Source organism: Pogoniulus pusillus, chromosome 20 (genome assembly GCF_015220805.1).
Source record: "Pogoniulus pusillus isolate bPogPus1 chromosome 20, bPogPus1.pri, whole genome shotgun sequence".
NCBI classification, from domain to species: Eukaryota; Metazoa; Chordata; class Aves; order Piciformes; family Lybiidae; genus Pogoniulus; species Pogoniulus pusillus.
This window is the reverse complement of record NC_087283.1, coordinates 2,387,512-2,413,405: the sequence shown is the minus strand read 5'-3', so window position 1 is coordinate 2,413,405 and position 25,894 is coordinate 2,387,512. Positions and strand designations below refer to the sequence as shown.

Here is a 25,894-nt window from a genome sequence, read left to right as displayed (position 1 = left end):
GCTAAATGCATCCTATCACATGGGACATACTGCAAAGTATTACACTCCACTGAATCCAGGGAAAACACAGCAGCGGTCGATGAAGATTAGCGCCGCCGCGTTCCGGGAGCAGCCACAAGCTGTAGATAGAGAGGGTGCAAAAAAGATGTTCACCAGGCATTACATCATTATTATTATTCTTTCTTTAACTCTAAACAAAACCCCCAAAACATTGCTGACATCTTTTAACCTCCCAAGGCAACAAACCAACTACAAACACATCCTAAATAAGGCAATCCAAAGGGTCACGACTGTAGCAAGTTAGCCAGAAGCAGCGCATTAGAAACCCGACGCTCGGTTTGGTTTGTGGGTGGTTTGCTCCCTTTAAATGCTTAATAACCAAAAGAATTGATAGATATTAAAAAAGAAAAAAAAAAAAGAGAGAGAATCAGTTTATTTTTCAAAGTCTGCTTCTTATACTGAAGCACCATATTAAAGCAAACAGTACAATGTTCATAAAATATAAGTGTGATGCCGTAACGGTTTCTTACATGGCAGAGTACTGATATTTCGCATGTATACTAAAAAATAAGAATCTTAAAATTGTACAAATAGATACATTAAAAATGACAATAGAAACTGGGCACCTTCCCCACCGCCACGAGACAAAGAGTTTGTGGTTTGGGTGGGGTTTTTTTCCCCCCCCCCTCCGCCTCCTCTCTTTCTATCTGGCACGGATTAGTTCGAGGTGAAAGGATAAGCAACAAAAAGGATTGACAGGAATCAGCGAGTAACGAGTCGGATGCTCAAGAGACAGGCTCCTGGTACATTGTACTGTACATACATCAGATGGGTTTCAGCTGGCTGGATAGGATAGATTTCAAGTTTAAAAATGCACTACCATAGAGAGTGTCCAGAGTTTAAGGCGAAATTACAGCTCGGAACTGTTCTCTTCTCTACCGCGTGGAAGCTTCTTTGACAAAATAAAAGGTTTCAGACGTTGGTGACACAGAAAGGATTTTTTTTCCCCTCCCCCCCTTTCTTTGTAGGTTTGCTCTCAGTGGTTTCCTTCGTTTAAATACTTTGTGTTCCTTAAGTGGGTTGGTTTGTTTTGTTTTCCTTCGGTGAAGTTGGCGGCCAACTTCCGCGGTCACCCTTGGTAGGAAAAGGTACTTCACAGTATTTATTTACCACTTTATTTCCTGGTCCTTTATTTTTATCAAAGGAATCCTCTCTGGCAAACTTCTAAGCGAGACTTTATTTTTTTTCCCTTGTTTTTTTTTTTAAAAAAATACCTGCTTACGTTTCTTCTGGAGTCTTCAGAACATCAGACACAGTTCTTAAGGCCAAATCTGAAGCTTTATTGTTAAGAATCGTCGTCGAAAGTGTCTTTGGAGCCATACAAGTCTGCAAGTTTCTTAAACCGAGGTCCCCAGTTTTGTAGATAGTCGTAGTCCAAGTCAGAATCTGTCGTCGCTGACTCTAAGGAGCTAAGTGAACCAGCCACTGAGCCTCTGCCTTCGTAGCCATAGATCTGAATAGAGTCATAAGGAGGAGCAGTCGGATCATTATCAGCCTCTTGTATTCTCGTGTTGATGAAGTCATCAACATCAACACTGTTGGGAGCCGGCCGGAGCCCCGGTCTGGGCATGTACTGATACTCAGGTTTGATGTCCTTGCGGGGAATAAAGCCGTTGATGCCATCGGGGTTCTGCAAAGTAGCTATGTCGAAAGCTTCAGTGTCTTCCTCTCCTCCACCCTCATCGTCGTAGGTAATGATGTTCTCTCGCACATCTTCTTCTTCAAAAACTATCAGGGGCTCTTTTTTCTGCCTTTTCAGTGTTACGAACAAGACTACGATGACTACGGAACACAAAGCAGAAGCACAAACAGCAGGTTACAGCTGCACTCCCAACAGCAGCTCCTTTCTGGACTGACCACCAAAACGTCAGCTGCACACTGCACTTCCAGCACCTGGAGGGACCTACAGGAGAGCTGAGGAGGTACCTTTACAAGGTTCTGAGAGAACAAGACTGAATCGTAGAATCAGGCAGGGTTGGAAGGGACCACAAGGATCAGCCAGTTCCAATCTCACCCTGCCATGGGCAGGGACACTTCACACTAGATCAGGCTAGCCAGAGCCTCATCCAGCCTGGCCTTAAACACCTCCAGGGATGGGGCTTCCACCACTTCCCTGGGCAACACATTCCAGGCTCTCACTACCTTCATGGTGAATAGAATGTACTGAAGCTGGAAGAGGGGAGATTTAAACCGGAGATTAGGAAGAAATTCTCTACGTGAGGGTAGGGAGATGCTGGAACAGATTGCCCTGAGTGCAACATGGATGCCCCAGATGTGTTCAAGGCCAGGCTGGCTGAAGCAACCTGGTCTAGTCCCCATGGCAGGGGAGTTGGAACTGGATGGTCTTCAATGTCCCTTCCAGCCCAAACCGTTCTGTGATTCTATGCTTTTGCGGTGTGGTTCACACACAGCTTTGCTGACATCTGCACTCTCTTTATTCCTAGCTTGGCAAAAGCACTGATGTTTGCACACAGAGCTGACCATATGGACGTGAGGTTTTCTGTCTGGGTTGAACACCACTGCTCTTACTAATTGCTCACTAACTCAAGGCTAATTCCAGCAAAGCATCTGTGGGCCCCCAGCGCTGCATGAGCACTTTAGAACTGCCTTGGAGCCACCTAGTCACACACATATCCACAGCAAGGCTGATCTTTACCCTCTCTTCTGTGCCCAAAGCTTAACTCCACTCCCATGTTTCGGCTCCATGAAAACAGATTTTCTCTTAAGCAGCCCCCTGAAACACATCCCTTGGTTGTTGCAGTCCTCCTCACATCAGATTGCCCTCAAATAACTTCACAGCAAATGAGAAAAGAAAGACTAAAGCTGACTGTGGGCAAAAAAAATAAACCATTTAATATAAATATTTTCAAATCATCAGGAAATGCTTTCCAGCACTTCCCTAAAAGCAGGATCCTCTGAGTCATTCGTTTGTCTTCAACACAAGAGGAGTTAGAGGGAAATAGCTGGCAGGAGCCATTAATCCTGGCTGACCTCAATAAGGAACTTGCCATCCAGGGAAGATCACAAAACTTCAAGCTGTGTGTCGTGCCTTGCTTTCAACAAACATAGAATCATAGAATTAACCAGGTTGGAAGAGAGCTCCAAGCTCATCCAGCCCAACCTAGCACCCAGCCCTGGCCAAGCAACCAGACCATGGCACTAAGTGCCCCAGCCAGGCTTGGCTTCAACACCCCCAGGCACAGAGACTCCACCATCTCCCTGGGCAGCCCATTCCAATGTCCCTGACTAACTCCTATCAGGCCACGAAAGGACACTCCCTGATCACACCCAAATTGGTCAGTGTTTGCTACTGCATTTCAGCCAGGCCAGAGCACTACTTCCAATAAAATAAAAAAAAAGAAAGCTATAAAGGAAGATTCATTTCTGCAGCTCAGAGCTGGAGGCAAGGTGCAGGGTTCTGCACTTTGGCCACAACAACCCCAAGCAGCACTACAGGCTGGGGACAGGTTGGCTGGAAAGCAGCCAGGAGGAAAGGGAGCTGGGGGTACTGATAGATAGTAGGCTGAAGATGAGGCAGCAGTGCCCAGGTGGCCAAGAGAGCCAATGGCATCCTGGCCTGCATCAGGAGCAGTGTGGCCAGTAGGACAAGGGAGGTTATTCTTCCCCTCCACTCAACACTGCTCAGGCCACACCTTGAGTACTGTGTCCAGTTCTGGGCCCCTCAATCCAAGAGAGATGTTGAGGTGCTGGAAGGTGCCCAGAGAAGGGCAGCAAGGCTGGGGAGGGGCCTGGAACACAAACCCTATGAGGAGAGGCTGAGGGAGCTGGGGGTGTGCAGCCTGCAGAAGAGGAGGCTTAGGGCAGAGCTCATTGCTGTCTGCAGCTGCCTGCAGGGAGGCTGTAGCCAGGTGGGATTGGGCTCTGCTGCCAGGCAGCCAGCAACACAACAAGGGGACACAGTCTCAAGCTGTGCCAGGGGAGGTCTAGGCTGGATGTTAGGAGGAAGTTGTTGTCAGAGAGAGTGATTGGCATTGGAATGGGCTGCCCAGGGAGGTGGTGGAGTCACCGTTCCTGGAGATGTTTAGGCAAAGCCTGGCTGGGGCACTCAGTGCCATGGTCTGGTTGACTGGCTAGGGCTGGGTGCTAGGTTGGCCTGGCTGAGCTTGGAGCTCTCTTCCAACCTGGTCGATTCTATGATTCTAAGGTTAGTGCTTTAACACAGACAGGTAGTGAGCAGCAAGAAAGAGCAGGGATATTTCTCCCCCTTACCTAACAAGATGACGATGCAAGCAAGAATGGCAATTAAAGCTCCGGTGCTTAGTCCAGCATTGAGGATGTAGGCTTCAGCATTGCAGGAGAGCAGGGAGCCGTTGCTGTCACACCCACAGACCCGAATGGTGAGGGTGTTGGTGCTGCTCAGAGGGGGCACTCCGCCGTCGCTTATGACAATGGGAAGCAGGTACAGATCCTGCTTCTGGCGACTAAAGCCTTCGCGCCTCACGAGGACGCTGGCTGTGTTGTCTGTGTGAGGAAGAGAGAGAGAGAGAGAGGGATCAGTCTTAGCCCCTCAGAGCCATCCTCCTAGTAAAGATGGAAAGAAAGCTCTCCTGCTAGGAGCTTCCAGATGCCTTAGCAGTAATGGTGCAACAAACCTGAGGAGTTTAATTTAAACTGGATGTTAGGAAAGGGTTCTCTGCAGTGAGGGTGGTGAGACATTGGCACAGGTTGCCCAGGGAGGTTGTGGAGCAAAGAATTACCCAATGTGATCAAAGATCACATTGGGTAATTCTTTGCTCCACAACCTCCCTGTAGGCATTCAGAACCAGGCTGGAGGAGGCTTTGAGCAACCTGTTCTAGTGGAAGGTGTCCCTGCCTATTTCAGGAGGTTGGAACTGGCTGAGCTTTGAGGTCCCTTCCAACCTAAACCTTTCTATCATCTGCAGGTGGGTGCTAAGCTATTGATTAGACAAATCTATACAGGAGTACTCTTAGTAGTGTGCTTATGATGTGGATTTGTTAAATTCAGTTTGCCTCCAGCCACAGCATTCTAAGTTCAAACTAATCTTGAGTTTGATTGATTGATCTTGAGATCCATCAGTATCTGAAGGGGGCACACCAGAAAGCTGAGGAGGGGCTGTTTATGTATACTACCTAAGTGAATGAGGAGAGGCTGAGGCAGCTGGGGCTGTTCAGTCTGGAGAGGAGAAGGCTCTAAGGTGACCTTATTGTGGACCTTCAGTGTCTTAAGGGGGGTACAAGAAAGCTGAGGAGGGACTTTTTAGGCTGTCAGGACTGGAGGGAGTGGAACAAAGCTAGAAATGGATAGTTTAGGAAGAAGTTCTTCAGCATGAGGGTGGTGAGAGCCTGGAAGGGGTTGCCCAGATGACTGGTGGAAGCCTCACGCCTGCAAGTGTTTAAAGCCAGGCTGGGTGAGGCTCTAGACAGCCTGATCTAGCATGAGGTGTCCCTGCCTGTGGCAGGGGGTTGGAATGAATGAGCTTTGAGGTCCCTTTCAAGTTAAACCATTCTATGATTCTAAACCAGTACAAAGTCTTATCTTGATGAGCAATTACAGTGTGGTGCTTCATTCGTACAGCACCATGCTGAACTGCTATCACTTCAGAGTGATGAGAGCCACATGAGGAATACAAAGAGTCTCTGTTAGAGCCCCCTTTTAGCACCCCACTAACTTTTGGTGCGACTCACACTACTTCAGACTGATTCCATTGCTATTTGAGCTGGTTCTGGTTCCTTTCCAGAAATAAAGCCTTCAGTGGAGGGGAAGAAAAACCAAAATGAAACAAAAAAAAACAAACCCCAAAACACCCAAATAAACCAACCCAAGAAACAAACAAACAGATAAAACCCCCATCAAACCAAAAAACAACCCCCAAATCTCTCTGCTTTATTGCTGTCTGACTCAGGGGTCTAGCCTTGAGCTCTGTGGTAAAGGGTTGGACTTGATGATCTGTGAGGTCTCTTCCAACCCTGATGATACTGTGATACTGTGGCATGGAAAGCAGACAGCACAATGTGCTGTTAATGAGATGTCCATCAAAATGGAAGTCAACCTCTACCGTGTCAGCAGCAGGTTTGGAACTCAGCATTGCTGTTCCAGTCAGAAATGCTCAGGCACTGGGTGTTTTCAGCAGCACCTGGTTTTCACCCAACCTCCCAAAGCCAGAACTCAGAAAGCTGGATCATACACACCCAGGCCACCTTCTGAATTCTGTGGAGGATACAAAGACAACTTAAAGTCCCTCTCTATTTCCAACCTCCACGAGCCTTCTTGTGCCTGGGATGGAAATCAACCCTCCCACCTCAGCACAGGTCATTTTGGATAGTCCTTCACCCTTCCTGGGGCAGAAGCACTGGAAAGGGAAGTGTGAGAGATGAAAAGCTGGGCTGAGACACCAGCACTTCCTGCTCCTAGCCACACCAGACAAAGCCAAGGAAACACAAACAGTCTCCTTTGTTGGGGTCCCTGTGTCTCAGCACCGAGGCTGAACCAAAGTTTACACAAGTGTAAACATCCTGAAATAAGTCAAATGAAACAATCATATCTGTGGGGTTCAGACCTTCACAGACTTGGTTAGGAAGAGGATTTACTTCACACAACCCTTTGTGCTTTGCCAGGTTCTTTACTCTTTCCTACGCAACGGAAAGAGGCTACAAGAAAAGAATGATGCTGTTATCTGTTAAGATAAAGCAGAAGAAAAGAATGATTCTTTTATCTGTGAAGATGAAATAGCAGTAAAGGATGATTCTTTCATCTGTGAAGGGAGGGCTCTTCACCTCCAACAGTCCCCATTTTACTACTGCCTCAGGGTCCTGTAGAGGATTAATCATTTTCCTCTTGAAGAGTCAGCACAAATCCCAGGATTTAATAATGCAAATCATAAAACCTCTCCTAATGATCTAATCACTGCTATTTCCATGAAGGTTTGTGAATAAATTATACCAAAAGGGAAGTATTTTTGCCTTCTATTAACCAGCCTGGCAAGCAGCAGCTCTAATGTAGGGCGAGTTCTGAAATTGGTCCCATATGGGGCAGACACAGGACAGTTTATGGGATGAGAGAGGTGTTTGTCCCAGGGCTAGAATCAAAGAATCAATCAGGTTGGAAGAGACCTCCAAGATCAGCCAGTCCAACCTAGCACCCAGCCCTGGCCAATCAACCAGACCATGGCACTAAGTGCCCCAGCCAGGCTTTTCCTAAACACCTCCAGGGACAGAGACTCCACCACCTCCCTGGGCAGCCCATTCCAATGGGAAATCACTCTCTCTGCCAACAACTTCCTCCTAACATCCAGCCTAGACCTCAGCTTGAGACTGTGTCCCCTTGTTGTGTTGCTGCTTGCCTGGCAGCAGAGCCCAACCCCACCTGGCTACAGCCTCCCTTCATGTAGCTGCAGACAGCAATGAGCTCTGCCCTGAGCCTCCTCTGCTGCAGGCTGCACACCCCCAGCTCCCTCAGCCTCTCCTCATAGGGTTTGTGTTCCAGGCCCTTCACCAACCTTGCTGCCCTTCTCTTATTGGTTCTATTACTTATATTTGAGTCTCTGGGAAATTGAAACAACAACCAAGACAACATCAAAACCATAACAGAACAAACCCAAAGAAAGCACCTGGAATAATTTGCCAGGCTCTGCTTGTCTGGCTCTGCCTCTGGCATCTGCTGCACATCCCACCAGGAAAGATGACCTTACTGTTTTTTTAGGATTGCCCCAGATATGATCTGTTTGTTACACACCAAATGAACTCATCTCCTCATGTCTACACCACTCCTGCTGCCCAGTGCAGCCACTTTAGCATCACAGAACTGAAGCCTTTCCCATGCTGAGGCCTCACAAAAATAATACCTGGACAAAACTCATTCTCTTAACTCCTCCTTTACAGGATGGTCATATTTACTAAGGCCAGAAAAGTTGATAAAGGTTGAATTATTTATTACCTGTGGGGTTTGAAGGTGCCCTTCATCTCTTCTCAGCCTAACCTATCACATGTTTACAGGCAACAGCAGCTTGGGAGCACAATTTTGAAGGACCTTAGTGATATCACTGAGTGCAATGACAGAAGCCTTGCTTTAGAACTTTAAATTAATGGCCTCATAAAAACTTGGTATAAATAGAAATGTCACATCTAATATCTGTTAATTCCTCAACTAATGCTTGAACTAATATATATACTGATAGAGAACAAAACTATTCTACAAGGTCCTTTAAAATGCATTTAATAATTCATTTCCTCAATATGAGAGCAAAGATCTGAGCCTCTAAATGAAAGATCTCACAATGGGATAGATGATTCTTGTGCTAAAGAACAGGAACATTAATACCAGGCTGAGCTACCACTGCCCAGAGGCTGAAATATGGAAAGAAACACAGACAAGAGCATACCTTAGCATATTTCATCTGTTGGCTCTGCATTTTCTTCACTTCTCTTATTCTGTTCTATTTTCTTTTCTATTTCATATTCCACTCCATTCCATTCTGTTATACTCCATTCTTTTCCATTCCATCCTATTCTACACCATTCCTTTCCATTCCATTTCGTTTTACTCCCTTCCATTCTATTTTACTCCATTCTTTTCCATTCCATTTCATTCTACTCCATTCCACTCTTTTCCTTTCCATTCCATTTTGTTCTACTCCATTCCATTCTATTTTACTCCATTCTTCTCCATTCCATTTCATTCTACTCCATTCCACTCCTCCTCTTTCCATTCCATTTTGTTCTACTCCATTCCAGTCTATTTTACTCCATTCTTTTCCACTCCATTTCATTCTACTCCATTCCATTCTTTTCCTTTCCATTCCATTTTGTTCTACTCCATTCCATTCTGTTTTACTCCATTCTTCTCCATTCCATTTCATTCTACTCCATTCCACTCCTTCTCTTTCCATTCCATTTTGTTCTACTCCTTTCCATTCTACCCCATCCTATTCCATTCAATTTCATTCTACTCCATTCCATTCTTTTCCTTTCCATTCCGTCCTATTCTACTTCATTTTATTCCACCCTATTCTACTCCATTCCATTCCATTCTATTTCATTCAACTCCATCCCATTCCATCCAGTTGCATTCCATCCCATCCTTGAATTTTTCCAGCTCAAACAGTACTCCCAACTAGAGATAGGAAGAAGACAGTAAATCATTCACTCCTTATGCCAACACCACAGCAATCAATTACTTGACACTAAGGCTGAATGTAACCCAGTGGTTGATGCATTTGATTTGACTTGAAGTGATTGCTAATTTTATACGTATCATAGAATCAAGCAGGTTGGAAGAGACCTCCAAGCTCAGCCAGTCCAATCTATCACCCAGCCCTAGCCAATCAACCAGACCATGGCACTAAGTGCCTCATCCAGTCTTGTCTTGAACACCTCCAGAGGCAGCCACCACCTTCCTGGGCAGCCCATTCCAATGCCAATCACTCTCTCTGTGAAGAATATATATATACACACACACATACAGTCTCCTAACTAGAGATAGGAAAAGGATAGTAAATAATTCACTCCTTACACAGGCTGGCCAACACCACTGCAATCAAGTACTTGACATTAAGGCTAAATTTAACTCAGTAGTTGATGCATTTGGTGAGGAGAGGCTGAGGGAGCTGGGGGTGTGCAGCCTGCAGAAGAGGAGGCTCAGGGCAGAGCTCATTGCTGGCTGCAACTACCTGAAGGGAGGTTGCAGCCAGGTGGGGTTGGGCTCTTCTCCCAGGCAACCACCAATAGAACAAGGGGACACAGTCTCAAGTCATGCTGGGGGAAGTACAGGCTGGATGTTAGGAGGAAGTTCTTCACAGAGAGAGTGATTGGAATTGGAATGGGCTGCCCAGGGAGGTGGTGGAGTCACCATGCCTGAAGGTGAAAAGCCTGGATGAGGCATTTGGTGCCATGGTCTGGTTGATTGGATGGGGCTCGGTGCTAGGTTGAACTGGATGATCTTGGAGGTCTCTTCCAACCTGGTTGATTCTATGATTCTATGACTTTTAATTTATATATATATATATATATATATGTTAAAAAGCCCATAAAGAGAAGAAAGGATGTGCAATTTATAACTCAGGTGCTGAACTTCTCCTTTCTGAGACATGAAAGTTGGCTATAACTCTGAAAGGCTCTTAACACTCATACAAGTCTGGTTCCATGGCACGGGAAGATGTACACAGGAGAGAGAGGGGAATGCAGGTAATCCTGGACATATATATTTATATACACACACAGAGATGTATGCATTTAAAAAGGAAAATCCCATCTACATGCCTGGCTAAAGTTTTAAAAAGGACCCAGTAGATGATCTCTAAGGTCCCTTCCATCCTGAGCCATTCTATGATATATCAACCCTAAAAAGCAATTTATTGTTACAGTTTTTGTCTGTTTATGTTCACTTCTGGCATTCAGGAGGAAACATAACATCCATAAGAGAGAAATAAACACCCTTCTAGTTAGATAAAAGATAACATATAATCCTAGCTAATACTCTCATCCTTTTTTTCCCCCTCTTACTATTTGTCATTATTTCCAAGTCCCAGGAGCTTAGCTACAAGCCAGGTATAATGGCATTTTTAAAGCCAAGAAGCAGTAGTTAAATGTCAATGCCAGCTTCAAACTATTACTTAACACACATGGGGCCACTTGACTGGCAGTCCTGAGGAACACCAAGAGGGGTTGACACAAGACAGAAGAAATGAGAGTCACCACCTCAGCACCACCCAGGGAAAAACCAGACACCCTTTCATTTTTCCAGCTGTTACTGTGGGGGGTATTCAAGACTCCAAAGTGAAGGTAACTTCTACTCTCCATGGAAAGCTTCACAATTCCAAGTTAAAATTGCATTGCTTTATGGTGATCTTTGGAGTGATCTTCCTGACCTCTGATCTGTTTTTTTTGTGTGGGGGTTACTTTATTGATGGTTTCTCAATTTTTTCCTCCACATGCAGGCCAATGTATCTTAGCTTCTGGGGCTTGTTAACACAGGTATTGTGTGTGGAGGCTTCAAGCTTAAAGAAGCTGACTGCAGTGTGAACATAATCACCTCTATCAGAACGTGAGTGCTGATTCAGCAGGAAGCCTAAACAATTTCAGGGGTCCAACTGTCTAAAATCATTACCAGGCAGTAATCCATGGCAAAATCCTGTAAGTTTAGTGCCTGTGTTTCAAATTGCCTTGATTAAAAGATTTGGAATTGACAGCCAGAGGACTGGAGCAGGCTGCTCAGAGAGGTTTTGGAGTCTCCTTCCCTGGAGGCTTTCAAAACCCATCTGGATGTGTTTTCGTGTGATGTGCTTTGGCACACTCGATCTCTGGAGGTCCCTTCCAACCCCTACCATTCTGTGGTTCTCTGATTCTACTGAAAAAAGAAGAGTTTTAGTCACCGATTTGAAGGGACTCAAATTGGCTGGAGAGCAGCCAGACAGAAAGGGATCTGGGGGTGCTGATTGATACCCGCCTGAACATGAGCCAGCAGTGTGCCCAGGTGGCCAAGAGAGCCAGTGGCATCCTGGCCTGCATCAGGAATGGTGTGGCCAGCAGGAGCAGGGAGGTCATTCTGCCCCTGTACTCTGCACTGGTTAGACCTCACCTTGAGTCCTGTGTTCAGTTCTGGGCCCCCCAGTTTAGGAGGGACATTGAGATGCTTGAGCGTGTCCAGAGAAGGGCGACGAGGCTGGGGAGAGGCCTTGAGCACAGCCCTACGAGGAGAGGCTGAGGGAGCTGGGATTGGTTAGCCTGGAGAAGAGGAGGCTCAGGGGTGACCTTATTGCTGTCTGCAACTACCTGAGGGGAGGTTGTGGCCAGGAGGAGGTTGCTCTCTTCTCTCAGGTGGCCAGCACCAGAACAAGAGGACACAGCCTCAGGCTGTGCCAGGGGAGATTTAGGCTGGAGGTGAGGAGAAAGTTCTTCCCTGAGAGAGTCATTGGGCACTGGAATGGGCTGCCCGGGGAGGTGGTGGAGTCGCTGTCCCTGGGGCAGTTCAAGGCAGGATTGGACGTGGCACTTGGTGCCATGGTCTGGCCTTGAGCTCTGTGGTAAAGGGTTGGACTTGATGATCTGTGAAACTGAATTCAGCCTTTGGAAAGCACTGTTTTGCATATCTGAGAACATTCCCCCAGCTCACTTCTGCCATGCAACTCGCCCTTGTGCGGCGCAGTCGGGAGTAAGGTGGCTGTGACCCTTCCAGCAGCGCTGGCTGGCTGCCAGGCCTCCACAGAAGGTGAGCAAACCCAAGCTGAGGGCATTTCAAGTTTAGGATGGAGCAAGGATTAAAAGCAGGAAATGATTCTCTACAAATCCATCCCTCTGCTGTGAAGCATCATGAGCCTACTGCTGCTCTTTTGAAGCTCTGACTTCAAGGGGAGTAAAACTGAGCCAAGGCTGGACAAACACAGCACTGGTTATTTAGGTGGTCTAATGTCAGTAAACAGCACAAAAGTAACTCAGTGTTTTACCACAGCATGCAATAAGCCATTATCTCATAGCCTCCATGGAAGACAGCCTCAGCTGAGAAACTTGGTAGCACAGTAGGCTGTTAATAGGATGCAAAATGTGATCCCATTTTGTGGATTACTGCAAGATGTGATTACTTTTAGGAGGTGGTAGAAAGAAACGCTATTAAATGATAATTAGAGGACTCTATTCACTTGAAAGTTCCCTAATAGACCCAAACATTGGAGTCCTCATTAGCTGTTCTTCACAGTTAATAAAGCCATTTCGCTTTGAAATGAGCAATTTCATCTGAAAGTGGTGGCATGGTATGGAGACCACTCAGATTTACAACTGAAGGAAAACCACCTTTAAATGATCATGGAAATGATTTGACTTGTAAATGGCAGCAAGCTGACAAGCTTTTCCTTTTGCACAGAGAAGGACTTTAAACTTCCCTCTCTACCACGACTTCTCTCTCTCACCACCATCACTTCCTCTCTACCATGACTTACTTCACTCACTTCCAGCACTCCCTCTCTACCATGACTTCTCTCACTCACTTCCATCACTTGCTCTCTATCATGACTTACTTCACTCACTTCCAGCACTTCCTCTCTACCACAATTTACTTCACTCACTTCCATCACCTTCTCTCTACCACAACTTACTTCACTCACTACCATGACTTCCTCATTACCACAACTTACTTCACTCACTTCCTCTCTACCATGACTTACTTCACTCACTTCCAGCACTCCCTCTCTACCATGACTTCTCTCACTCACTTCCATCACTTCCTCTCTATCATGACTTACTTCACTCACTTCCAGCACTCCCTCTCTACCACAATTTACTTCACTCACTACCATCACCTTCTCTCTACCGTAACTTATTTCACTCACTTCCATCACTTCCTCTCTACCACAACTTACTTCACTCACTTCCATCACTTCCTAACACAACTTACTTCACTACCATAACTTCCTCATTACCACAACTTACTTCACTCACTTCCTCTCTACCATGACTTACTTCACTCACTTCCATCACTTCCTCTCTACCACGACTTCTCTCACTCACTTCCAGCACTTCCTCTCTACCACAGCTTACTTCACTCCCTTCCATCACTTCCTCTCTACCACAACTTACACTTTACTCACTACGATAACTTCCTCTCTACCATAGCTTACCATCCACCTGCACAGAAATAGTGAACATCACTGTAGTGTAGACCAAAAAAGAAAGAAGGAGGGATCTGGATGGCTTCCATTACACAATCCATTCCCCAAACAAGAAATTCTGCAGGAAGAGTCAGCCCTTAAATAGTGTCTTGTTGAAATAACCTTTTGCAGTCTTATCAGGTCCAGCCCCTGCACTCAGCTGACTTCATCATTTCAATTAGAAACCATTTTTATCTGGGTTACCTCTGTCATCAAAAAAGAATTAATTCACTGCATATGGAAATGAAGGAGCAGTGGAATTGGCTGGAGTCAGCAACCTTAATACCATTTGCCTGCAGCTGTATCGGAGCATCTCAGTCCTGACCTCTGTTACAGACTACAAAACCTAATCCATTTGCAGTCTGAGCTGGTGACCACCTTTGAAAGAGAAACTTGGCCTCACAGTCTCAAGCAAAAAAAAAAAAAAGAAAACCCAGATTTGTGTTTGCTTCTCTCTGAAAACACAGCTATCAATCTCTCAAGAATTGTGTTTTACTACTTTAAAGAGAATAAATCCATCCCCTCCACTGGATGCTTCATGAACCGCTTAGGTGTGTACAAGTGTCAAGCACCAGGCAACAGCAGCACTTCGGTGCCTTGAGAGCAGCAGAAATTTTGGTGGGGAGCTCTGATGATAATTGCTGTCACTTGAGATGTTGATAGAGATCTGAAGTGTGCCACAACCACAACACCTGAGAGAAAAGAAGCTTTTCCTGAAATCACAGCTCTGCATTATGTTGCCTTTTCCACTTTGGCCAACCTGGAGAGGAAATCGCTTGGATTCCTCATTTAAAGCAGTTCAGCTGAGAGCTGCTCCTCAGAAAACAGGCAAGTTTCCTTCAGACCTTCAAGTTTGCTCATTAAAACCAACTTCCTAGAAGCTGAAGCTGGCTTTGATTTTCCCTGCACAGAAAACCAAGCAATGAATATTGAATGACAATGGAGTATTGATTATCATTAAGTAAACAGAAAACTATGCAGAGTGGCCAAATCTGCCTTCTATCTACACCCCTCTGGCAAGTTATGCTTGTTGATGCTCTTGTGGTAAGTGATCAAGGAAGTTCTGATGCTCACCTCTGCCTGGGTTTTTTTTGTCTGCAAGTTTCAAACATCTTAACATCCATCTGCAGAGCAGCTTCTCTATGCTGACAACCCCTCTCCCTCACAGGGAAGCCAGCAGGGATAAATCTGAAGGGTAAAGTCTAAAGCACTGTACTGTGTCTCTTGCCATAAGAGGCTGAGGGTCCAAAAGAGGCCACAAAGATGATGAAAGGGCTGGAGAACCTCTGCTATGAGGACAGGGAGAACTGCATCCAGTTCTGGACCCCATAGCATGAGAAGGACATGGAACTGTTGGAGTGAGTCCAAAAGATGAGAGGGCTGGAGAACCTCTGCTATGAGGACAAGGAGAATTGCATCCAGTTCTGGACCCCACAGCATGAGAAGGACATGGAACTGTTGGAGTGAGTCCAGAAGATGAGAGGGCTGGAGAACCTCTGCTATGTGGACAGGGGCTGTTTAGTTTGGAGAAGAGAAGGCTCTGGGGAGACTTTACAGCAGCCTTCCAGCAGCTAAAGGGGGGCTGCAAAAGAGCTGGGGAGTGACTTTTTACAAGGGGTTGTAGTGACAGGATGAGAGGGAACAGATTAAAGCTGGAAGAGAGGCGATTTAGAGTGGAGAATAGGAAGAATTTGCAGTGAGGGTGGGGAGACACTGGCACAGGTTGTCCAGGAGGTTGTGGATGCTCCTTCCCTGGAGGTGTTCAAAGCCAGGCTGGATGAGATCTTGAGCAACCTGGGCTAGTAGGAGGTGTCCCATTTGGAACAGGATAACCTTTAAGGTCCCTTCCATCTGTGATTCTACGCAAGGTGTGAACAGACAATTGACACAGGCATCAGGATACCCCCAGCCAGTCTGGGCCTGTTCCACAACACAAATCCACAGAAACACAGAATCAAGCAGGTTGGAAGAGACCTCCAAGCTCATCCAGTCCAACCTAGCACCCAGCCCCATCCAGTCATCTAGACCATGGCACTAAGTGCCTCATCCAGTCTTTTCTTGAACACCTTTCCCAAAAGCTTAGAGTGGCAGGGATTTTCTTCTGTTAGGAACCTAGCCCATGCCTCTTGTGCTCCATGCTTTACAAAAAGCAGCAAGCAGAGCAGCAGGAACAAGGACAAGCAACCTAACAATTCCTCCTGCTTCAGCTGAGTTTAGTTTAGCAAGTAAGCGTGCGCGAAATCGAGGCTGTCTGCCAATGATACTTGGGGACTGGTTTTGCCACTGGGTTTTTTACCCTATTCCTGGGAGACCAAATGCCAGTGGATTTTTCATCCAAGGTATGACTATGCAATTTAAAGCATGCACTCAAGAAAATGAAAGTGAGTTAACTGGCAGCACATTAATCCTTGTATTCCAGCCCTATTTATCCACCTTCCTCCCCTAACCCTCCGGAAAACAAAGCGAACGGAAACGCTGCTGCACACACAACATGATGTTGGTTCTTTTCACCCTGTCATTTCACTGGGGTCTAGCAGAGAGAGAGAATCTTCACACAAACCTCTGTTGTCTCTGAGAGTGAAGTTTGGATTATGAATAATTTCAGGTGGCAAACTGAAGATGAATCTTGGTCCGTTGGCAGAGTCGTCCTTGTCATCGGCACTAATTGTAATGAATTGCTGCAAATGAAAAACACTCTGTAAACAAAGGGCTCCTTCTCTGGGGACATCACAGAGACAGGACATTCTGAGAAACCTCTCAGACACAGAGCACTTGGAAACAGCAGAAAACTCCTTTCCCCAGCTCCCCCAGAATGCCTCCACAAGTGTATGCAATCAGAAACATGGAGCAGACTCCGACCTAGAACAGGCAGTCTTTATTTGCTATTTAACCAACAGAGGGTTCTAGATGTGGAAGTGGATGCCTGCACAGACATCCTTCTAGACCAATCTCTGCTAATCAGAACTTAATAGACTAAACAAAAGCCTGCAGGAAGCTCAGCAGCTCAGAGGGGGTTATAGCACAATGTCCTTTTCAAATTGCTATGCTAACTGCAAAAGTGCAGAGCCTGCATAGAGACTTCTGCAGAGCAACTTCTGTATGCTCACAATTCCTCTTCCTCACAGGGAAGCCTCCAGGTTTATCTGCGTGCTCACAATTCCTCTTCCTCACAGGGAAGCCTCCAGGTTTATCTGTGTGCTCACATTTCCTCTTCCTCACAGGGAAGCCTCCAGATTTACCCCTCAGGGATTAAACTGCAGGCTAAAGTCTCAAGCTTTGCACTGTGACTCTTCCCATAGGAGGCAGAGTATTTTACTGTGTGCTCCCATGAGACCTCACCTGCAGTAGCACGTCCAGTTCTGCTGCCCCCCAACACAAGGAGGGCATGGAACTGCTGGAGTGGGTCCATAGGAGGCCACACAGATGATCAGAGGGCTGGAGCATCTCTGCTATGGGGACAGGCTAGGAGAGGTGGGGCTGTTCAGCATGGAGAAAAGAAGGCTCTGGGGAGACCTTAGAGAAGCTTTCCAGTACCTGAAGGGGGATACAAGAAAGCTGGGGAGGGACTTTCTACAAGGGCTTGTAGTGATAGGACAAGGGACAATGGCTTTGAGCTGGAAGAAGGCAGATTTAAACCAGAGCTTAGGAAGATATTCTTTACAGTGAGAGTGGGCAGACACTGGCACAGGCTGCCTAGGAAGGCTGTGGATGCTCCTTCCTTGGTGGTGCTCAAGGCCAGGTTGGATGAGGCCTGAAGCAACCTGGGCAAGTGGGAGGTGTCCCTACCCATGGCAGGGGGTTGGAAGTGGGAGAGCTTGAAGGTGTCACTCAAACTAAACTATTCTACATTCTCTATGACATTCAAAACAGGCTCCTAGCTGGGAAAGCTGCTCCAAACTAGCTTCATTGCCTAGGTGATGTTGGATCCTCAGTCAACAGCAGCCCTGCCCTGCGGGTAGCTCTGCAGCTGCTGGTAGCTGTTCCAGAGGAAAGCGCAGCGCTGTCTCTTTCTGGGCACTCCAGGCATTCTGCTCAAGATATCCAAGGAAATCTTTGTTTGCCAACACTGATTCGAGCTGCCAAGAGAGGACTGGGCTCCCAGCACCCTGAGGAGAGCCACTTGTGCCCAGGGAAGGTGGTGGGCACAGCCATACCTGGTTGCTTCGGGCATTCTCGCAGACAAAAGCTTCGTAGGCTGCTGCGAATTTTGGAGCGTTGTCATTGACATCAATGACCTTAATTGCAACTGGAACTTTGGCTTCCTGGTGCTGCTTGTCTGTGGGAATAAGCAAGAGCTACATGAAAAGCCTCTCAAAACAAACAAAAAACCCCAGCTGTAGCCAGGTGAAAACCAACCAGGATTTCTGTTGGCATTAATGCACTCAGCAGATGAGGACAATCAGCAGACTGGAGAATTTAGAGCACTGCTTAGAGAACACCCCGGTGGAATACTCACAGACTTCAACTGCAAAGACAGAGATGTTGTGCCAAGCCATTTCTTCCCTGTCCAGAGCCTTTATTGTCTTGATATTGCCATCTTCTGCATTAATACTGAAATATCTCTCCAGGTCCGTGTGACGGTCGATTGAGTACCTAAAGAAGGTGAAGGGTGGGGAATGAGACAAGAGGACTGAGCAGCTTTGATATTGTTACTAGGTAAGTCACACACTTTACTGTTACCTTTAACATCACTGCCAAAGGGATGATAGCCATAGAATCACAGAATCAGCCAGGCTGGAAGAGAGCTCCAAGATCATCCAGTCCAACCTAGCACCCAGCCCTGGCCAAGCAACCAGACCATGGCACTAAGTGCCCCAGCCAGGCTTGGCTTCACCATTTCCAGGGATGGTGACTCCACCACCTCCCTGGGCAGCCCATTCCAATGCCAATCACTCTCTCTGACAACAACTTCCTAACAACATCCAGCCTAGACCTCCCCTGGCACAGCTTGAGACTGTGTCCCCTTCTTCTGTTGCTGGGTGCCTGGCAGCAGAGCCCAACCCCACCTGGCTACAGCCTCCTTTCAGGTAGTTGTAGACAGCAATGAGCTCGGCCCTGAGCCTCCTCTGCTGCAGGCTGCACACCCCCAGCTCCCTCAGCCTCTCCTCACAGGCCTCTGCTCCAGGACCCTCCCAGCCTTGCTGCCCTTCTCTGGACACCTTCCAGCACCTCAACATCTCTCTTGAGCTGAGGAGCCCAGAACTGGGCACAGCACTCAAGGTGTGGCCTGACCAGAGCTGAGTACAGGGAAAGAATAACCTCCCTTGTCCTGCTGCCCACACTGCTCCTGAGCCAGTCCAGGATGCCATTGGCTCTTTTGCCCACCTGGGCACTGCTGCCTCATCTTCAGCTACTATCTACCAGTACACTCAGGTCCCTTTCTTCTTGGCTGCTCTCCAGGCACTCTGTCCCCAGCCTGTAGTGCTGCTTGGAGTTGTGGCCAGAGTGCAGAACCCTGCACTTGGCCTTGTTCAATCTCATCCCATTGGCCTCTGCCCACCCATGCAGCCTGTCCAGGTCACTCTGCAGGGCTCTCCTACCTTCCAACAGATCAATTCCTGCTCCTAGCTTGGTGTCATCTGCAAACTTACTGATGCTGGACTCAATCCCCTCATCCAGATCATCAAATAAAGATATTGAACAGGACTGGGTCCAGCACTGATCCTTGGGGAACAAGGATCTCCTTTTAAAAGGAGATTTCTCTGCTTACTTTCTGCATTTGGAAGAACAACTGTTTCATCAGAACACTTGTAGGAAGTGAAACCCATCATTCTTTGAAGTCTCTCCACTAAAGTCTCCCAACAGTCTCCTATTTTCAAACCATCACCAAATGTCTACTGAGAGATTTCTCTTTTCTTCTGTTTCACATTAATCATTTAGATCACAGAATCAGACAGGGTTGGAAGGGGCCACATGGATCATCTAGAGCCAAGCCCCCTGCCATGGGCAGGGATACCCTACCCTAGAGCAGGCTGGCCAGAGCCTCATCCAGCCTGGCCTTATTGTGGACTTTCAGTATCTTAAGGAGGGTTACAAGAAAGCTGGGGAGGGACTTTTTAGGCTCTCAGGGAGTGACAGGACGGGGGGGAATGGAGCAAAGCTGGAAATGAGGAGATTCAGACTGGATGTAAGGAAAAAATTCTTCACCATGAGTGTGGTGAGAGCCTGGAAGGGGTTGCCCAGGAAGGTGTTGGAAGCCTCATCCCGGGAGGTGTTTAAGGCCAGGCTGGATGAGGCTCTGGCCAGCCTGATCTAGTGTGAGGCAGAGGGGCTGGAACTGGCTGATCCTTGTGGCCCTTCCCAACCCTGTTTCTATGATTCTGCATAACTTGCACTTAGTCCTAAAAGCTGAGGTTTAGAAAGTAACAGCCAGCTGAAGCATACCTTATAGCACTGTTTGCAGCATCAGGGTCTTTGGCATGCACTTTTCCAACCACAGTACCAGATGCTGCATTTTCTTGCACTTCAAACACATAAGCTGGCTTTAAGAACACAGGTGGCTCATCAGCATCTTCCACTGCTATCTTCACTGTTACTGTGTCCTTGAAGGGCCCATTGCTGATGAACTTAGGATCAATGTGCACATTGGCTGCCTCTACCTTCAGACTGTAGGACTTTTTGGTTTCATAATCTAAGAGCTGTGAAACAAAAAACGAAAACAAGAAGCCAAAGCATTCCACAGTCAGGAGAATCAGAGTGCAAAAGCAGCAAGCAGTCCCCTAGTATCCAATGACATAAAACAAAGGTGAGCATCTGTCAACAAGCTTGGACTGAAATGTGTGCATTTAAAAACATAAAGACTCAAGTGGAAGGAGCTACATTCTATGTGTGGAGCAGCACAGGAAGGCACCCAAAATATCCCAACAGAGTCCTTGTCTCGCTCTTTGCTTGCTCAATCACTCAGGAAGTCATCTCTACTGGGAAAAATCAACCTTCTCTTCATGCAGCCTTCCAGGCAGCACAAACAAGCAATGGTATGGAAAGAAGTCACCACAAAATGCCAGGCTTGGTCTGACCCGAGCTGGCAGGCATTCCTTTGGAGATCTGAGCAGGGCTGGAGCCACCATGAGCTGCACCATAAGACAGGACACAGAGAAGTGAACTCATTTAAGTAGCTAGGAAAATCCGAAGATGGTTTGCAGTGCTTTCATTTCTGCAGTTCTTTTCATCCCCAGATCTCACAGTGCTTTACAAAGGGAGGTGAAACAATGCCCCATGGAGTAATTCTTCTGGGGGGGGATGGACTGATCAAAGTCACAGCGTATCTGCTGTGTCACTGGCAGCAAGCCACTAGTGAGCTGCAGTACTGGTAGCCTCCAAGTGCAGGTGCCAACCACAATCCATGAGGTGTGCTGACCTTATAGACTGGCTGGTGTGGCAGCTTGCCCATGTTTTAAAGCACACCAAAGGTACACTCCCATCTACAGAGCAGACACAGGAACTCAACCACAGCAGGGTTTTGACCAGAGGAGATCTCTGAGTCTCTCCTTGAGAGATTCTCTTGATGGGCAGGGCAGGCTTAACTTTGCAGCTATGCTGCCTTCTCCTTTGAGTGTTGGTTATCTCCCAGAGGGCTACCAGCTATCAAGATAGCAAGTAATAATGCTTAAATAATGAAGATGATTTGCAATTTGGACTTTGAAAGTGGGCAAGAGCATTCCCAACGATCAGACCTCTACGTGAAATCACCCCAGTGGTCTTTTGCTGCTTTTCTCATAGCCTGTGACTCCTTCAGAACAATATCGTGGACAATGCACAGCTGAAGAGTTCAAACTAGAGGGCATGAGGCTGTTCAGACCCAACATAAAGCAACAGTGAATGTCTGCTACTTGTCAGCACTAGGCAAAACTTCATTAACAATGAAGCTGAGAGCATTGTGCTTTACCGTGACTTTCTATTATGAATTCATTTAGTTTGTGCAATTAATCCACTGTACAGTTTTTATGTAACTCTTCTGGGGTATTCTCTTCCATTCCACTTCAGCTAATGGGGAAATGGAATATTCAAGAGTTAATCACAGCTTTAGAAACACGAGGAGTGAAATTGCATGTGCTGCAATTCCAGCTGAGGTGGTACAGCCGCTGTGAGCCAAGGTTCTGCCAGCCACCCTGAGCAGCGCACAGCAGCAGGTGGTGCTCACCTTCTTAAGCTTTACAACACCTTCCTGAGTCTCATAATCTGTTGTGATTTCAAACATATCCATGCCATCTCCATCAATGATGCTGTAAGCTACTAAGCCATTTTCCCCAATGTCTGGATCTTTGGCCTTCACTCTTCCTACTTCCTCTCCTGGGACAGCTGCTTCTGACACTGACATCTGGTACACACCTGGTGAAGGGAAGAGAAAAGCAGCATTTAAGTGTGCAGTTTGCTCTCCAGTTGTACATTTACACACTGGACTTGTAAGTCCCAAGTAAAGAGAGTCATTTTCTTCTATTTTTACATGTTCAAATCCCCAGAGGAATGCTGTGGAACAGGCAGCTCTGAGAAGCATCAAATCTTAAACCACATCGCCGACCCCAAGGGCAGGACCTCCTCACTCAAGCTGTGCCTAGCATCTGTCTTTCTCTCTCTTCAGAGTGGGCTTAGAAGGACAAACAACCTTTCAGAATGCAGGAAGAGCTGGGACATCAAGGTTTTCACTCAGATCAGAAATGCTGTCAGAAAATGGAAGGGGATTCTCTTTTGTGGTATGACCTGCAAGTGTGCTGAGTCCAGAAGAGTTTCTGCCCATCCATGCAGGAGCCACAAGTGATATGCAATGGACTGGGTAAGATCTCCCTGCTGTCATGGCTAAAAAGGAAAGCCTCTGCTTTCCATGGCTTTCATTTGGAGTCTGGGTATGTCATAGGATCAGTCAGGGTTGGAAGGGACCACAAGGAGCAGCCAGTTCCAATCCTCCTGCCATGCCCAGGGACACCCTACCCTAGAGCAGGCTGCACACAGCCTGGCCTGAAACACCTCCAGCCATGGGGCCTCAACCACCTCCCTGGGCAACCCATTCCAGCCTCTCACCACTCTCATGCTCAACAACTTCCTCCTCACCTCCAGCCTCACTCTCCCCATCTCCAGCTTTGCTCCATTCCCCCCAGTCTTGTCACTCCCTGAGAGCCTAAAAAGTCCCTCCCCAGCTTTTTTGTAGCCCCCTTCAGATCCTGGAAGGCCACAAGAAGGTCCCCTGGGAGCCTCCTCTGCTCCAGCTTGCAAAGCTCCAACTCTTTCAGTCTGTGCTCACAGCAGAGCTGCTGCAGCCTCCATATAGTAGCAATGATCTCTAAAGCTGAATACAACAGAGACAGCCACCAATTTGTACAGGATTCCACAGCAAACAAAAGCCTCTCTCATCAAACTCCAGGAGGAAAACCATCTCCAGACATCCCACAGGTGTGCTGCCATACAGGATTTTCCTTGCACATTCAGGGATACCAGAGGACAACAATACTGCTCCCAGACAAATCTCTCTCCACTAGCTGTCCTTTAGGCAGCATTGCTCCCAAGACCTTCTCAAACAACTCCAGAATTCAGATAATGGATCATCTTTGTGGCCAAGGGACAAGGGCTGGACCATCTCTGCTCTGAGGACAGGCTGAGGGAGCTGAGGATGTTCAGCCTGGAGAAGAGAAGGCTCCAGGGGACCTTAAAGCTGAAGAGATCATAGAATCATAGAATCAACCAGGTTGGAAGAGACCTCAAAGATCATCCAGTCCAACCTATCCCAGGAAGGGATCCTCCAGGAAGGCTGCAGAGGGACTTTTCATCAAGGTGTCTACCAATGGGACAAGGGGGAATGGTTTGAAGCTGAGGGAAAGCAGAGCTGGATTGGAACTTAGGAAGGAGTTCTTCAGTATGAGGGTGGTGAGACTCTGGAATAGGCTGCCCAGGGAGGCTGTGGATGCCTCCTTTGTGGGGCCAGGTTGGATGAGGCCTTGACCAGCCAAATCTAGCCGAGAAGTGACCCTGCCCATGGCAGGGAGGTTGGAGTAAACAATCTCTGAGGTGCCTTCCACCCTCAAATATTCTTTGGTTCTATGATTCCATGTACAAATCCATGTCAGCATTTCCTGACACTTCATCATCATTAATAAGCTTGGGGGGGTGGGGGTGAACACCAACAAACAAACCCAAAAACCCCAACCCAGACATGAGAAAATACAATCATTTACTCTCCTCTCCATAATTGCTCTGCTGCTACACAAACACCCCAGGAGCACCAGGAGACTTACACCAGGCAAGGACTTGGCTCATTACCCGTAAGAACAATCAGCACATGTCATCAAAATAGGTCATTAACTCCAGGCAAAAAGCACCCCAAATTTAAGCACATAACTCATTAAGGGTTTGAGCAATGAACAAAGAAAAAACACCCAAGAAATAAAAGAACACCACTAAAAAAATTCAAATCAATCACTTGGCTGTTCACAGAAAAAGGTCAAAATCTGCTTTCCAGTTACAAACCATTCCAAGTCAAGGTTTTAAGTTGGGGGGTGAATGCTTAAGGGCAGTGACCAGTAGGACGAGGGAGGTTCTTCTGCCCCTGTGCTCAGCACTGCTCAGGCCACCCCTTGAGTGCTGTGTCCAGTTCTGGGCACCTCAATTCAAGGGAGATGTTGAGGTGCTGGAAGGTGTCCAGAGAAGGGCAGCAAGGCTGAGTAGGGGCCTGGAGCACAGCCCTGTGAGGAGAGGCTGAGGGAGCTGGGGGTGTGCAGCCTGCAGAAGAGGAGGCTCAGGGCAGAGCTCATTGCTGTCTGCAACTACCTGAAGGGAGGCTGTAGCCAGGTGGGGTTGGTCTCTTCTGCCAGGCACCCAGCAACAGAAGAAGGGGACAGAGTCTCAAGCTGTGCCAGGGCAGGTCTAGGCTGGAGGCTAGGAGGAAGCTGTTGGCAGAGAGAGTGATTGGCATTGGAATGGGCTGCCCAGGGAGGTGGTGGAGGCACCGTGCCTGGAGGTGTTTGGGCAAAGCCTGGCTGGGGCACTTAGTGCCATGGTCTAGATGACTGGCTAGGGCTGGGTGCTAGGTTGGACACTTTCATGAAGGGCCAAGAAAACCAAAAGATTTCAAGCATAAGAAACCTTTCTGTAAGAACAAAACCAGATCTCCTTTCCTTTGTCCAGTGGATTGATTCATTGCAAATGACTATCATAGTTATGCCTGCAAGTAGCTACAAACTTGGTAGTGCTGAGAGGCATGAGAGGAGGTCACTTGAAGACTTCCTTCAGACACTCTAAATCTATCTGGAAAGCTTTCTGCTGCATGTATGTGATGTTACAACTGCATATTACTGCCTGATCCTGCTGGTCCCTTCCAAGCCTGACTAATTCTATGGCTCTATCTTTCTCTGTTCACACGTGTACCAACATCATTCCTCCACTGCTGCCTTCTGAATCACAGAATGCCAGGTTGTAAGAGACCCCAAGGATCATGGCGTCCAACCTCTGAATCTCTGTGTTCATCTAATTCTACACAAGCTTTGGGACTCAGTAGTCAATGTGAGGAAGGATTCTGCTGTCACTTACTCTGTGGGAACTTTGGTTCTCTGTTCACATGTGCACCAACATCATTCCTCCACTGCTGCCTTCTGAATCACAGAATGCCAGGTTGTAAGAGACCCCAAGGATCATGGGGTCCAACCTCTGAATCTCTGTGTTCATCTAATTCTACACAAGCTTTGGGACTCAGTAGTCAATGTGAGGAAGAATTCTGTTGTCACTTACTCTGTGGGAACTTTGGTGGGTTGTCATTGACATCTGTAAGCGTAATTGTCACTTTGGTTGTCCCTGAGAGGCCTCCCATGTGTCCTCCCATATCTTTTGCCTGTATTACCACGTGATACTCTTCCTTAGCTTCTCTGTCCATGTTTGGAAGGGCAGTTCGGATAATTCCTAGAAAGAGAAAGACAACATGGCAGAGATCAGCTGCTGACAGGCTCACATCACTGAAGGAATCATTGGATACTGTGGGTTTAGCATGCATTGAGAGACAGAAGTGTTGGTGGTGATGGTGCAGGTTGTGTTTTCCCACCACTGTGCAGCACACGATGCAAGGAAAGTAGTCCATAGAGCACAGCTTCACAGAGTGCACTGGGTGGGAAGGTACCCTCCAAAGGTCACCTTGTCCAACCACCCTGCAGTCAGCAGGGGCCCCTCCAACTAGATCAGGCTGTCCGGGGCCACATGGAGTCTCAACAGAGCTGACCAAGCCTGCAGAATGGCAGCTCAGC

The 25,894-nt window shown here is 47.3% G+C and overlaps 1 protein-coding gene across 7 annotated transcripts in view; it reads right to left on the bottom strand.

Annotated features, from left to right (window-relative positions):
* Positions 1-415: 415 nt before the first annotated feature.
* CDH11 (cadherin 11) overlaps positions 416-25,894 on the bottom strand; it is a 720,336-nt gene continuing 694,857 nt past the window's right edge. For 6 of the 7 annotated variants that reach the window (XM_064159936.1, XM_064159935.1, XM_064159933.1 and 3 more), the window contains 8 exons: positions 25,389-25,556; positions 21,817-22,004; positions 20,061-20,314; positions 18,133-18,269; positions 17,831-17,952; positions 16,237-16,354; positions 4,291-4,542; positions 416-1,842 (listed from right to left, as the gene is read on the bottom strand). In XM_064159936.1, coding sequence (XP_064016006.1) covers positions 1,346-1,842; positions 4,291-4,542; positions 16,237-16,354; positions 17,831-17,952; positions 18,133-18,269; positions 20,061-20,314; positions 21,817-22,004; positions 25,389-25,556 — 1,736 coding nt within the window. In that variant the 3' untranslated portion in view covers positions 416-1,345. Of the gene's footprint in view, positions 1,843-4,290; positions 4,543-16,236; positions 16,355-17,830; positions 17,953-18,132; positions 18,270-20,060; positions 20,315-21,816; positions 22,005-25,190; positions 25,203-25,388; positions 25,557-25,894 lie in introns of those variants that run through there. The other variant, XM_064159939.1, reaches the window with a different exon arrangement.